The sequence below is a fragment of the Guillardia theta genome (genome assembly GCF_000315625.1).
Source record: "Guillardia theta CCMP2712 unplaced genomic scaffold GUITHscaffold_41, whole genome shotgun sequence".
Lineage (NCBI taxonomy): Eukaryota > Cryptophyceae > Pyrenomonadales > Geminigeraceae > Guillardia > Guillardia theta.
This window is the reverse complement of record NW_005434633.1, coordinates 475,812-490,039: the sequence shown is the minus strand read 5'-3', so window position 1 is coordinate 490,039 and position 14,228 is coordinate 475,812. Positions and strand designations below refer to the sequence as shown.

At 53.0% G+C, this 14,228-nt stretch overlaps 4 protein-coding genes across 4 annotated transcripts; 2 read left to right on the top strand and 2 right to left on the bottom strand.

Moving 5' to 3' along the window:
• Positions 1-1,278: 1,278 nt before the first annotated feature.
• Positions 1,279-3,462, bottom strand: GUITHDRAFT_139899 (hypothetical protein; the record flags this gene model as incomplete). Its single annotated transcript, XM_005831286.1, has 4 exons — positions 1,279-1,362; positions 1,510-1,674; positions 2,029-2,983; positions 3,323-3,462. 4 exons carry the CDS (start codon positions 3,460-3,462, stop codon positions 1,279-1,281), a joined length of 1,344 nt encoding a protein of 447 aa, XP_005831343.1.
• A 1,748-nt stretch (positions 3,463-5,210) lies between these two features.
• On the top strand, positions 5,211-7,737 carry GUITHDRAFT_109812 (translation initiation factor 5; the record flags this gene model as incomplete). Its single annotated transcript, XM_005831285.1, has 15 exons — positions 5,211-5,423; positions 5,491-5,625; positions 5,814-5,871; positions 5,923-6,057; positions 6,105-6,260; positions 6,314-6,351; positions 6,538-6,585; positions 6,639-6,712; positions 6,863-6,974; positions 7,034-7,075; positions 7,131-7,199; positions 7,250-7,303; positions 7,353-7,400; positions 7,530-7,603; positions 7,650-7,737. 15 exons carry the CDS (start codon positions 5,211-5,213, stop codon positions 7,735-7,737), a joined length of 1,344 nt encoding a protein of 447 aa, XP_005831342.1.
• A 1,126-nt stretch (positions 7,738-8,863) lies between these two features.
• Positions 8,864-9,644, top strand: GUITHDRAFT_109811 (hypothetical protein; the record flags this gene model as incomplete). Its single annotated transcript, XM_005831284.1, has 2 exons — positions 8,864-9,345; positions 9,392-9,644. The coding sequence occupies 2 exons, from the start codon at positions 8,864-8,866 to the stop codon at positions 9,642-9,644; spliced, it is 735 nt and encodes a 244-aa protein (XP_005831341.1).
• A 549-nt stretch (positions 9,645-10,193) lies between these two features.
• On the bottom strand, positions 10,194-10,486 carry GUITHDRAFT_50524 (hypothetical protein; the record flags this gene model as incomplete). The annotated part of the gene is made up of 2 exons (XM_005831283.1): positions 10,194-10,355; positions 10,406-10,486. Coding segments are annotated over 2 exons (243 nt in total), but the record flags the coding sequence as incomplete, so codon positions are not given.
• Positions 10,487-14,228: the final 3,742 nt, after the last annotated feature.

The following is a 14,228-nucleotide window of genomic DNA, read 5'->3' as shown; positions in this document are numbered from 1 at the left end:
AAGAGAAGAGAAGAGAAGAGAAGAGAAAAGAAGACTTGCGGGCACCTTTGACGATGAAGTCGGGGACGTTGGCATGTTTTGAAACTTCACGTCCTTCCAGAGTCTCTCAGCAAGTACGTCCTTGTCCACACAAGGGTCGCGCATCTGACAGCAACGTCGGCAACGTCGGAAGAGGAGCAGAGAGGAGGAAGAGACGGGAGAAGGAGGATGTACAAGACGAAAGGAGGAGGCGGGGCGAGGAGAGGAGAGGAGAGGCGAGGAGAGGAGAGGAGAGGAGAGGAGAGGAGAGGAGAGGAGAGGAGAGGAGAGGAGAGGAGAGGAGAGGAGAGGAGATATTACGTTGAGTTTGTACTGCTTGCCCTCTACCATGTAGCCATCGGATATATTCACTGTTGATCTCAATTTCATTCTCACACCTTTCACAAACTTTTCTCACCTTTGTCATGATCTTCAAACTGATAACGCTGAAAGATTCTCCTGCAAAAGAATGAGCCGGGGGAGGGGAAGTGAGGTAAGTTGCTGACTTGACGGAGTGAGAAGTGAAGAAATTCTGTTTGCAAAACATCAGCATCGTTGCGATACATCATCTTGTTTTCAAACCTTGACAAAACCCCTGATAGTGCAATCGATGCGCTTGTGAATGCTCTGAACCTTGAATGGAAATCAGATGAGATGTGACAATCTATATGGTGTGAGAAAACCCTCTCAATAAAGTCCAGCCAGTTCCTATAGCCGACGACGAGGGAGAGGCTGAGAAAAATGTGAGAGGAGAAGTTCATATTAGAGCATTTCAACGACTTCTGATTGCGGATTGGCGAGATGACTGGAGAGCAGAAGAATGTGAGCGAAAAGAAAAGAGAAGATAACTTGAGAGTGGAGCAAGAAAGATACGTGAGAGAAGAGAATGAGGAGAGAGGAGAAGTATTAGAGAGGAGGAACATTTGGGATGAGTAGAGAGGGTGAGAGGGATAAAGTTGTGTTTGCCTGCAAACTTTCGATCCTTTGATGGTTTGACTTCAATCTCCTTGAAGGATCCCTGAGGAGAAGAGATGAGGAGATGTGGAAGGAGGGAGGAGAGAGGAGAGAGGAGAGAGGAGAGAGGAGAGAGGAGAGAGGAGAGAGGAGAGAGGAGAGAGGAGAGAGGAGAGAGGAGAGAGGAGAGAGGAGAGAGGAGAGAGGAGAGAGGAGAGAGGAGAAGAGGAGAGAGGAGAGGAGAAGAGAGAAAAGATTGCAGATATTGAGAGCAGGAAGATTGTTGCGAGCAAGAGACAGACGACTTCAAGGCGCAACGACAAAGAGAAAAAGCCAAGACAAGAGACTTTCACATGCAAGGAGGTATGAATGGAGGACAACCGAGTGGAGCTTGCACAAACATGGCAAACAACAAAGAGATCCAGTTACAAGACGTGATATGAACAAACAAGACTTGGGAAGTAGCCATAAAACATGAGATCAAGAAATGAAAACAATCTCCCATAACAGAGGATGAAATGAAATTCTTTCTCTCACCTCCCACAGCAGTGCTTCTCTCAACCGATCATCCTTGAGCTCAAAGATCCGAAACATGTCGGCGTTGACGTCGAACTCACAAAATCTCCCGTTCTCTCCCATCGTTAGCAGCGACACATGTCTTAGTAGCCTCTTGATGGACTTGTCTTGTAACTTCTTGATGAGCTGAGACCGTTGTGGATCAGAGAAAACAGGAAATCAAGCTCTTGTTTTCCTTGACAACTTTCTCCCTTTCCCTCCCTTTCTCCTTCCCCTCCTTTCCATCTCTAAATTCCACCGTCATATCCTGCTCCTGCTCCTGCTCCTGCTCCTTTTTCATGTCGCCATCATCATCATCATCATCATCATCATCATCATCATCATCATCATCAAAATGAGTATCATCGTTATCAACATTGCTCACCAACTTGGCTTGATCTGTTTTCCATATTTTGCTCTTTCCGATCTTCTGAGCGCCATCGGAGAGTAATCGAACGATTTCCCCTGCCTGGTGAAACCATCCGCATCAAATCACTGCACCTTCTCCCGCTCCCGCTCCCGCTCCCGCTCCCGCGCCCGCTCCTCCTGCTCCTTCCCAATTCCTGTCTTCTTCTCCTCCAGCTCCCCTTGCCTATTCCTCCTCTTGGCCCTCCTGCCACTGCTTTTTCTGCTGCTCTTGCTCTGTTCTACACCTCGGGCCAGTCCTGCTCCTGCTCCCGCTCCCGCTCCTGCATCTGCTCCTGCTCCCGCTCCCGCTCCCGCTCCTGCTCCTGCTCCTGCTCCTGCATCTGCATCTGCTCCTGCTCCTGCTCCTGCTCCTGCTCCTGCTCCTTCCCCTGCCTCACTTTCTCCCCTCACCTGTCGTTGGATCCAGGGTGGAGGGCACTCGCCATGTGACACTCTGCTGTCTTCAGCTGAAGGTCGACGATCGCAAAGAGACTTTCTTCTTGTTTCTGTGACAGCGCGCTCACGAGGAGGAGGTGGTGGAGGAGAGGGAGCTGGGGAGGGAGCTGGGGGAGGAGCAGGTGGAGACAACGCCAGTGGAGAGGCCTTGAGAGGAAGAGGAGTTGCTGCCTCCTCTTCATTTTCCCCAGGCCTGCTATCGCTCAGGTCCTGGTCGAGTTGGAGAGGAGGAGGAGGAGGCTTGCGAGACTCGCTCCGCAGCATGGAGCTGTTGATCAACCTGTCCTCATAGGACGGGACGGCCGGCAACTCATCGACGGCTCCTGCCATCTCAATCTCTTCCCCCTCCTTGTTTTGCTCCACCTCCTTCTTGGAGGGTTCAAAGTCGAAGTCGATCAAGCTGTTGAAGTCCCCGTCCTCGTCCTCGTCCTCGTCCTCGTCTATCTTGTGTTCGATGAAGTCGCTCCTCCGACTGTCCTGTCTTACAGTCTCTGTCTTGAGTACCTTCTTCTTTCCTCCAAGAATCGGACGCGGTTTCTTCTCTGTTGTCTTGGCCGATGGAGAAAACAGAGATTCGACCTCATTGTAATACCTGACAGCTCCCATCAAAATAACACGTTTGCAAGTGAACAGTTCATATGTTGAGCTCAACAGACGCAGCAAAGAGAATTTTCCCTCATGTTCTGATTGTGCAAAATTGCAAACAAAAACGTGATGTTCCGCAAACATTGATGCAACATCATTGTGAGAAAAATTCTATACTCACAAGCAGGAAACCTCTTCTGACAAGACGAGCCATTGCAATTCACACGACTAGTTTGTACATGGAGCGATCAGAGATCAAATGCTGAAGGATAACAGTCTCATCATGCTTGAAGACAACACGCTTACAGATCAGGCAGAGCATCACAACAGCAACTCATACACTCACTTCTCTCTGGATTTCACGAACCCACTCTTCACAGCAGTGTGTAGCTGACTCCAATTGTCCTGACAGAAAGCTCCCTTGTTGTTCAATGTGTGAACCGCCTTCCAACCCTTTCCTTCCGCTTGCTTTCCGTGGTGCTCCATGGTCTCATGCTCCACTGCACATCCCAGCAGTCCGGACAGGTCGACATGAGAAGCACAAATCGTCAAGGAGCTGAAGAACTGAGATCATCTCGATTTGCAAACTGCTAGAGCCCAAGAGAGAGATATCAGCAGAGGGAGTAGACGTCATGTGCAAACTTAGATTCAAGATACAAAACAAAGTTCTTGTATTCTGTCCTCAAATGACTTGCCGGAGAAAACATTTCCTACTTCACGCCTTCCCTCCTCGCAGCCTCCACTAGAAACTTTCCATCTTTCGCTTACTTTTCCATCGCTCCCAACTGTGTTCGACCTCTCACACGTCTCTACTAGCCCCTTACCGTTGTGGCTCGACATGGCGCTCATCCTGCCTCCTCGTCTCCTCGTCTCCTCGTCTCCTCGTCTCCTCGTCTCCTCGTCTCTTCCTCTCTTCCTCTCTTCCTCTCTTCCTCTCTTCCTCTCTTCCTCTCTTCCTCTCTTCCTCTCTTCCTCTCTTCCTCTCTTCCTCTCTTCCTCTCTTCCTCTCTTCCTCTCTTCCTCTCTTCCTCTCTTCCTCTCTTCCTCTCTTCCTCTCTTCTTCTCTTCCTCTCTTCCTCTCTTCTTCTCTTCCTCTCTTCCTCTCTTCTTCTCTTCCTCCTTTGTAACGTCCTTGGTCTTCATTCACACCGGTACCAGTGATTAGTTTGACTAGCTGGCCCCACCACCCCTCCTGCTTGTGTTCCCACCCCCCTCCTCCCCAGCAGTCTGCACTGTAATGAGCCTGATTTTTAACTTAACTTTGAGTAAAGAGCCTAAACCGTATTGAACTGGGTTACCGGGCCCCGCCCCGCCTCAGCCCCGCGGCAGCGGCAGCGGTAAGGACAGTAGTGCAAGGCTGTAAGGGTGAGACAGCCAGGCCCTGAGGGGCCGTGGCAGCAGCCTAAGTAACGCCGCAGGCCGGGCCTGCGCAGGCCCCGGACAAGGGCGGCCCGGTAACTTAGGGCCCGGGATGCGGCAGTCGGACGGTCAGCGTGACGTGGGGTAAGGGGGTGATGAGTGACGGTCGGGGGATGGGGGGCAAGCGGGGTAGGGGGACGGATTCCATGCCGAACTCACCCACATAGAGCATGCCAGGCAGCCTTGAGAAGTGAAGAGGAGGAGGAGGAGAAGGAGGAGGAGGATACGAGTGGGAGGACGAGAGGTAGGATGAACAGCAGGAAGAGCAGGAGCAGGAGCAGGAGCAGGAGCAGGAGCAGGAGCAGGAGCAGGAGCAGGAGCAGGAGCAGGAGCAGGAGCAGGAGGAACTTGTAGTGTGGGCAGGATGAAGATGCGGAACCTGGAGCGAGGAGAGGAACAGATGTTAGCATGAGCCTAACAAAACGTTGGACAAAATAACTGAGTAAAATCAGGACAGATATGACCAGAATGTTGTCGACAATTGATTTTTTTCAGGGCGTGCAGTAGAGCAGAAGGCAAAACACAGAAGTAGGGAAGGCAGAGGGGGAGCGGGGAAGGATGGAAAGGAAGTCAGCCCTTAGCAAGGGGAGGAGTTGCAGAGGAATAGAGCGAAGAGGAGGTAAAGAATTTCTTTACCTCTAACACTTCACTACGTAGGTCTCGCAGCATGGAAAAGGAGCAGTTATAACCCATCCCTTGCTGCAATGCGGCGTCAAACTATCTCCCATCGATGTCTTCTCCTCTTGTTGCTAGTACAAGGTACCAGCAACGCCGGCATCCCAAAGTTTCCATGCACGCGCTCCCTATCACTCCCCATGTCCCTAAGGGGCGGGTTCGACGTCTGGGCGAGCGATGATGTTGAAGAGGATGAGCCCCCAGTCAAGGCAAAGCCGCTCAAGACGAAGGATGTTCGAATGGCTGCCCGAGAGGCAGCGGCGGCGGCAGCAGCTTTCAAGAGCGTGAAGGAGAAGAGTGGTGCAGTCGCAGGGCAAACTGGCGCTGCTGCCTCTGAGGAAGAAGTCTCGGAGGTACGCGCGTTGAGAGATATTTCTACGCTTGCTTGTTACATTGCGAGGATGATGCTGTAAGCAACAGGCTGAAGAAAAGGCTGGGTCTGCTGCAAAGGATCTCAAGGATATTCGCATGGGGAAGGAGGAAGAGGAAGAGGAGAAGGAGAAGAAGAAGGAGGAGGAGGAGAATTTGCTTGAATTTGTGGAGAGCACGAAGCAGGTCGACAGGAACAAAGAGCAACAACGGCGTCATCGTGACCTGTTTTTGCAGATTGCAAAGCAGGAAGGGGAGAAGGGGGAGGAGAGCGAGAGCTCCTCAGAGTTTGTGGATGACTTAGGATGGGGAGACATCAAGCCGGCAAGCTTCTGCATCGCTGCCGTCGTCGTGCTTGACTTGGTTGCAACCAGGAAATCACACAGGAGATCGACGACTTCTTGACGGATCCCGAGTCGGATGAGTTCGACGGTTGACATTGGCTTTGACTGGCGTGACCCCGGGGGGCTGACAGGAGTGCAGAAACGGACGAGGTCAAATTTGACTTGGACGAGGCTACCATGAGGAAGAACATGCAGCAATCAGGCCTGCAGGGCGACAATGGGGATCAACCGTTTGTCCCCAACCTCTACTGGTACAAGGACGTCCCGTACGAAGGTGACTTGTGGAGCAACTGGGAGTCGTTGGTCTGACAGATCGTTTAGATGATGAAAAGAAGAGGAGAAGCAAGAAGCAGGACAAGGGAGACTCGGACACCGAAGAAGATCCTCAAGATGGCGTTGTCAAAGAGACTCCGCAAGGCGGTCAGAAAGCAACACGGGAGGAACCACCAGCAAAGGGGAAGAACGAAGGCGCAAAATGTACCTTGAGTGCCGAGACCCGTCTCAGATGTGCTGAATGTCTGTCTTGGCAGCACAAAAACAGGAGAAGGCCGTTCCTGCAAGAGAGTTGGTATGCAGATCTTTTACACTGACTGCCACTCTCCCCTTTGACTCATGCTTTCAAGGTTCCGTTGAACGAAATTGAAATCCCTGCTGAGGGCTCTTGCAACATGGACGGATCGCAGGCAAGAGCTTGCCCGTTGCACCAGACGTCATGACGACATTCCTCTCCCTCTCTTCCCTTGTCGACCCCCAGGACTCGCACTACCGCTACAAGATGCCAGCGCTGGAAATCAAGATAGAGGTCTTGACCTACGACCGTGCTACCAGCAGACTTGACATGGGCGCTGATGACAGGGAGCAACGAAGATGATCAAGACCGTCCTGTTGAACTTGGACATCATCGCAAGAGCCATTGGACGTCCTCCCTTGTACGTTCCTCCGCTCTGACCGGCTCATGTTGCCCGCTGTGCTGTGGTGATCGTTGGGGTTCACTTCACAGGTACCTCGTGACGTACTTGGGGCAAGAATGCAGGTGGCCAGAAGGGAGTGTGGGAAGCTGAAGTTTGACTTCTCGCCAGCTCCATGTCGCAGATTGACAAGAAGGATGGGGGAACAGGACGCGCCTGGATCAGCGGGAAGCACCTCCAGTCCGACCTGCAGCTCATGATCTTTAGATTCATCCGGGAGACGGTGAGCGTCGATAGCTGTCAGTGAGGTGGGGAGGTGATAAGGTGACCGACGACTGCCAGGTGTTGTGTCGGCGATGTTCCAATCCAGAGACCCTCGTCAAGGTTGACACGATGGGTCACGGTGACGGCGACTGTGGCTGAGGAGGTTTGACAACAGGTGGGGGGTCAGAAGAAGAAGAAGACCGTCTCCCTGGACTGCCATTCCTGCGGTCACTTGACAGAGATGGTTTCTGGCGTCTTGCTTCTGTGCTGCTGCTGATGTCTCTACCTCTGCAGCACATGACTCAGAAATTCGTCAAGTGGATGGCGCTGCATCCTCCGTCCGCACAGGTGGGAGGAAGCTGGTTGAAACCTCACCCACTGAGATTGTTGCTCGTAGGAGATGGCAGGGATGGTCAGACTTGGAGTGAACAAAGGTTTCACAGCTGTTGTTGCTCCTTGCGATGATCTTCTATCACAGAAGGGACAATTGAAGATCAAGCAAGCATGGCTGACGATGAGTTAGCACAGGCCTGTCATGAGCATCTGAAGCTACTTCCTGACATGTTGAATGCAGCTGAAAGCATGGAAGTTGTCTGAAGCGCACAGGCTGAAGAAACTAGTCAAGGACGGGAAGATAACAGCCAATCAGTGAGCGATCTTGAAGGGTCTGTGGGACATGATTGTGGTCTATCAGGTACCAGGAGAAGAAAGAAGAGACTGTAGCTCTGTACGAGAGCAGGAAGAAGGACGCGATGAAAAAGATATCGAGGAGGAACAAATAGAGCACAGTCCCGTATTCAACACCTTGATCTCCTGATGACGCTTACCGCGGGCCATTGCTTCAGGATTTGGATCAGATCTATGAGGGTTCTCTACTTTCTTTATCAAACAATCTAGTTGGTTACGTGGTAGTGGCCGCTCGGGGCAGTAGTGCATTCCTTGCCCTCTGTGAGCAGGGAGTAAGCAATGAAACGATACAGAGTCTCCTCTGCTATCCGCATCCTCCTCACCGGGTCCAACGAAGCATCCGTCTGTTTCCCACGAGTTGTCCTCCTTCTTGGCCTTGTCGTCGGAGCTCTTTCCATCGGCAGAAGCAAGCTGCTCCCACGACATGCGAAACACCTTCTTGAGCTCTGCGAGTGAAACTGTCATTCCTATCCTGGAACTCTCATGCTAGCTTGCTCTCCAACCATCCAGCCTTCCCTCTACAACGTTAGCTACTGACGTCATCTTCTCCTGTCACCAATGGTCTAGTTCTCCACCAGGAGGAACTCCTCAACAGATCGATTAGGTTGAAGATGACGGCAAGAGCCACTGTTGTCCGGCGTACTAATCACCGTCACAAGCTCTTGATCCTCATGCTCCTGCTATGGCATTCCATCTAAGTCGGTCAAACCGATCTGAGCCTTCTCATGACTCGTTCTTCCGCTGCTCTTCTCTTCCCTCGCCTCGCCTCTCTCCTCTCCTCTATCTTCTAGTATCTTCCCTCCTCTCTCCTCTCTCCTCTCTCCTCTCTCCTGAGTCACTCTATCCTCTCTTATGAGCGAACATACCTGCAAACATTGTTGACAAGTTCCCCAAAATAGACCAATGGTCACCCCTACCCCCCTATTCACCACAACAGACTTACCACCCCCTAGGTATCCCTGACTACCTGATCGAAGAAGGCAGCAATGTGAAAAGTATCAATGTCATTTGCTGCCTTCTCATACGCAGCACCCCACCCTCGTGGTCCATCCCGCTGACTACCCCATGGTGAGATTGAAACAGGAGTACCCCAATTTATCCACTTTCTATGAGTTCTAGTACCCCGTATGTCGAGAAGCGAGTGCTTTATACACCCCTCCACTCAACACCCGTACCCCCTACATCCCCATCGACAGCTCGACCGTCTGTCGACACTGAGCCATGGGCCAGGCAGCGAGCGGCGACCGCGAGGATCATGCAGTAGGAAGAGAACGAGGAGGAGGAAGGAGGAGCGAAGCTTCAGGCAAGGATGCGAAGAAGAAGAACAGCTTCTTGTCCTGCCAGTGTGGGAAGGGGAGAGACGATAAGGACGAGGTTCAGACGAATGCACGAGCGACTAATGGCACTAAACTGACAGAGGAGGAGTGGGCTAAGGTGAAGACAGGAAGGCTTCATGTAGAGAGAGGGGTTCCAGATCTTGTACAAGAGGAGGCTGATACAGAGAAGGAGCGGCAGAGGGCGAGGCACAGTAGAAACTATATGGAAGATGGGATGGAAGAGGAAAAAGGAAGAGGAAAGAAGAAACTATCGGAACCGAATCACACGGGATCTCCATCAAGTCCGAACTCAAATCCTCGTCCTCTTGACAAGAACGCCCTGCGGTTCAAAGTCGGCGACCGTGTGAAGTGCGCTTGCACGAAATGGTACGTCCTTCCTCGGGACCTCAGTAATTCTGACGTCACCATGCAGGGGCAACCAATTCGAGATAGGAACTATCACGTGCATTGGATACCGGGAACCGAGCTGGGCAGCAGACAAACCTGATGCTCCGTATCAAGTAAAGCTCGACAAGGGGGCTCTTGTGTACGCTCCTGCCGATACCGACGAGTATGTTCAGTTCCATGATGAGTCGTGGGCGAAGCAGCTACCGCCGGGTGCTCCGTGGTATCTGCAGCCCGGTGCTCTTGACAGAGAGCTGGCAAAGATTGGAGCATACAGATGATGATGCCTGCTTCGGAAGCAGAAACATGAGCATGCTGGGAACCATGTTGACGGGTGATGGGGCGAAAGGAGGGAGCATTACAGTCGTGATGAGATTTTAAAGCGTAACGCAAAAAATTACAGAAAACATGAGACTTACAATCCTTGAAGAGCAACCTCCGACGATCCGATGCGTTGCAACTGTATCCTCGTTTGTTGCTGCTGTACTCTCCTATCCCCGAGGATCATGCCTCTGCCAGGTTCACCAAGGGGTTCACATCGCAAGTACCAAGAGGGTCCCATGCCAATGAGGACAGAGCCAATTTCTGGGTGAGCGCAGTTTCGATTGTGCTCTTCCTCCTTCCTTTCCTCCACTCACTCCAGCTCCACAGCTTTCCAACACTCGTTGCCTCGTACCCCCTCACTTTGACTCGGTCTGTGGCATCATCCCTTCGTCCTCCTTCCCGTCGTCCTTGATGAGCTGGGTCGAGTCCTCCGTCCATCCTTCCTTCTCGAAGTACGAGTCCGCCTCCGCATGCCACACGGCCTTGCCTGTGCGCTCCGCCGCACTGATGGGCTTGGCGAGGTTGACTGAGAGGACGCGCCCGTTCAACTCCCCATTGTTCATGTTGAAGATAGCTTCTGCTGCATCATCCGGGAATTCATACTCTACGAAGCCAAATCCCCTGTGCTTCCCTGTTTCATTGTCAAGAGGGATGTTGACATCTACAAGCTGCATGCTCTCTGTCAGTTGTGCTGTAGCGCAGAAAATGGAAGGAGCACCTCGCCAAAGGGGATGAACGCTGCTCGAAGCGTATCTACGTTCACTTCCTCATCCAGTCCTCCGACGTAAAGGGTCCTCTTGTCTTGTTTTGGAGCCCTGAACTACCGGATCAGCGACAACGACTGGGCTTTTGGCTTTTAGTTGCACAGCCAACGGCTAGCAGAGGGAGGAATACAGCAAAGTCAAAGGGCACAGAGGAGAGACGATGAAATTTACACAGAGGAGAAGAGCAGGAGAAAATCATAAGGCATCATGCTCATAGAACATTACGTCCACGAGAGAAGGTCGCAAAACGCAAACAGACAGGCCATGGGAAGCGAGATGGGGTAGGGGCATACAACATCAGAGGATGGAGGAGAGTAGCAGAGGGGATCATAACAAGACGGATGATCGTAGAGGAGAGAGGAGGAGAGAGCAAGAAGGTTCCGTGAAAGGAGCATAGCTGCGACAAGGCGGTAACAACATTGCTCTGCTCACATCTTCGGCGGCACGGGCTGCAGGAAGTTTGAGAGTTTGAAAGTTTGAGAGTATAAAAACTTCGGAGCCAAAATCCAGTGCACCTCAAACTTTGAAAGTTTCTTTGGGGTGTAGAAATTCATTTCAGTCAACCAGCGAAGATGGCGAAGCAGGCACTAGGGAGGAGGAACATGGCGGCGGCGGAGGAGGAGAGGAGGGGAGCAGCACGTAGAAGGGAAAATACGAGGAGGAAAGGTGATGAGATGTACAGTGCAGGTTGGCTCTTCATATCAAGGACAGCTCTCTGTTCTCAGAAGTCCTCTGCTATAATTCATGTTCTGCTGGATAGCCTTGTTGGAATACCGAGATCGGAGCAGGAGGAGGTCAGGATTAGACAAGACAGAGGCATGCAAACTGTAGATCGTTCTAGAATCCCTTGAAATCCAAGGTTTTCCCTTACATTTCCAGCCTTATCCCCGCGACCGCTATGGCTGACGAGTTTGCTCAGGTTTGAGTTTGCTGCATGTGCCAGGCATGCAGGGTATCATGAAGAAGCTGTTTGTAAAGAACCAGGAAGCATCTCCCAAGGGCTACACACCTCCTACTGCTGTCGACGACGGAGCTCAAAGCACATTCGATCGTCAAACAGCAGAGGCCCTCTGGCTCTCAGGCTCGGGAACCAACCATAATGCAGCGATCCCGCAGACGCCTCCCACGAGCAGCCTCTTCGCAGGAATGGCGGTGAACAAGGATCCAGGCTCAGTCTTCAACGGCACTCCAGCAGCCACTGTCTCTACTCCGAGCATGGACGTGCATGGCAGCGGAGGAGGAGGAGGATCTGCGTTCTCCTTCATCCAGCAAGCTGAGGCGCGAGAGGATGGTCATGATGACAGTATAGTCTCCAACTTCTCCTTCATCCAAGACTCCAACGTCCCTTCCTCTCCTCCTCCTGCCTACGGCACCGGCTCTCCCATCGACGCCGTCTCCGCCTTCTCCTTCTTGCAGGCAGACAAGGCCGAGGTCGAGGCCCAGCCAACCCCTTCTATCTACAATCAGCTGCCACAAGCTGACAAGAAATTCCCCCAGAAGTCTCCATCACCTCAGAACGAAGACGTTCGGTCGTATAGTCCAAATCTCTCAGGAAAGCAAACCATCGAGCCCAGGGGCAGCAATGTGATATGTGCCCTACTGTAGGATGTTGTGTTTGACTGTCTTTGTGGTATCAGGAAGCAGCATCAACGTCAGCATCAGCATCAGCATCAGCATCAGCATCAGCATCAGCATCAGCATCAGCATCAGCATTAGAATCCACATCAGCTGCAGGTGCATCTACAGCAGCAGCAGCAGCAGCAGCAGCAGCAGCAGCAGCAGCGCAAGGCCAGGGGATCAAGAAGAAGAAGATTGCCGCAAGGAGGCCAGGATACGCGTCCGGGCTCGATGACTCGGCAAGCTCTTCGCCTCAGGTGAGTGCTGGAGGACGAGGTTCGCGTCCTGACGCAGCTCTTCTCAGCCTCCTCCTCCTCAGCCGCCAAGGCTCACCAGTCAGTCGCCTGCTCATCAGCACAACGACGACCCGCAGGTGGTGGAGTCGAGGGATCCTCGGAGAGATGGGAGGAGCGAGAATTCAGCGTCGTCAAGCATCTACTCCCAGCCCGCAGCTGCTCCCATCAAGGAGGATGTGCCTGTCGGGAGCATTTATTCGACTCAGAGTGCGAGCAAGCCTCATGTGAAGAAGGATGACGGGGAGTACGCAAGACCTGCTCCTGAAGCCGTTAAGAGCGATGTAGGACTGGAGCGGGAGGAGGTCCCCCCGCCGTCCTACGAAACTGAAGTTGGCAGTGGGCCCGTTGTACATGGCGGAGATGTAACACGTGGAGACGAGGACAGCTCTCTGCGTTCAGGGAGGTCCATCTATGATCAGCGGGATGAAGATGATCAAAAGAAAGTAGGACTGGAAGGGGAGAGCAGCGGGGTGGCAGCGAGCGAGGACGGCATCGCCCAGAGCCTCCTGTCCTCTATCGAGAAGCTTCAGAAGAGGCTATCCCAGCAGGAGGCTGTGCTGAAGAGGGAGGCGAACGTGCTGACCCTTGAGCAAGGGAGAGTGAGGAAGATGCGGGAGGAGGCGATCGCAAGGCTGCACGAGACGAAGCGACAGATTGCTTCTTCTCAGGCTGCCCAGGCGATCGCGCAGGAGAGGGAAGACTACGAGGCTGCAGAGACTCTTGTGAGCAAACTCTCTGCCCTGACCTCCGAGAAGGACGCGCTAGAAGCAGCCGCAAACAAGCTCTCGAGGGATCTGGAGGCCCTGGCTGACAAGAAGAACCAGCTGGACTCTCTCCTGCTCGAAGAGTGGAGTGAGTACTCAGTGCAGCTGGAGGAGAAGCTCTCGGAGCAGAGGAAAGCTTTCAGCACTCGGGCGGGCGACACGCTTGCGAGGGCGACCTCGGAGGAGGAGGCTCTTGCAGAGGCCATGGAGTCCGTGACCAACCAGCTCGAGCACCTCAAGTTTGATCGAGAGAAGATCGTGCAGGAGAAGACTTCTATCGAGGACACAATCAAGAGCAAGACGAAGGAGGAGAGAGCGGAGATCCAAGAGCTGGAGACGAAAAGGGCGGAGGTGAACGAGGAGATCGAGCAGATCCTTGAGAGGTTGCGCGTGAAGCGGGAGGAGGAGGCGAATCTTTCCCGGAGACTCGCTGCCGCGCAAGACAAAGTACAGGATGTCCGGAATGGCTTCACCGCGAAGATCACGAGGCTGCAGGAGAAGGAGACTAACATACAGCATGAGGAGGAGGAGTGCTCGAGCCGCCTGAGCGAAATCAACAGGAAGCAGGATGAGCTGCACGTTCATAGGCAGGAGATCCTCAAGAAGCACGAGGCCGTGGAAGAGACCATGGAGAAAGTTTCGAAGACGCTCGAGAGCGCCAAGAAACGCTGCAAGGAGATGCAGGTCGAGCAGCAGCAGATGGATAAGGACTCTGCTCATCGTCGCTCCCTTATCGCAGACGCGGAGGAGTCAAACGGGAGGATCTTGGAGATCCGCAACCTCCTCCTCCAGAAAGAGAACAGGAAGACGGAGATCGCGGGACAGGTCCTTGCGCTACAGCAGCAGGCTTCAATGTGCCGCTCTGAGCTAGCAGGGATCGATGCTCGCGTGCCGGAGCTTGAGGAGCACAAGAAACTTGCCGTGACAGCGAAGAACTTCAAGGAGGCAGGAAGGCTGGCGAACGATCTGAAGCTGCTCGTCTCCCAGCGGGAAGAGACCTCGAGCTCGCAGAACTCCATCAACGAGAAGCTTCAGAGACTGCAGAAGGAGCTCGTGGACCACGAGCAGGAGATTGCCAAGTGGAAGGCTGGGCTGGAGGA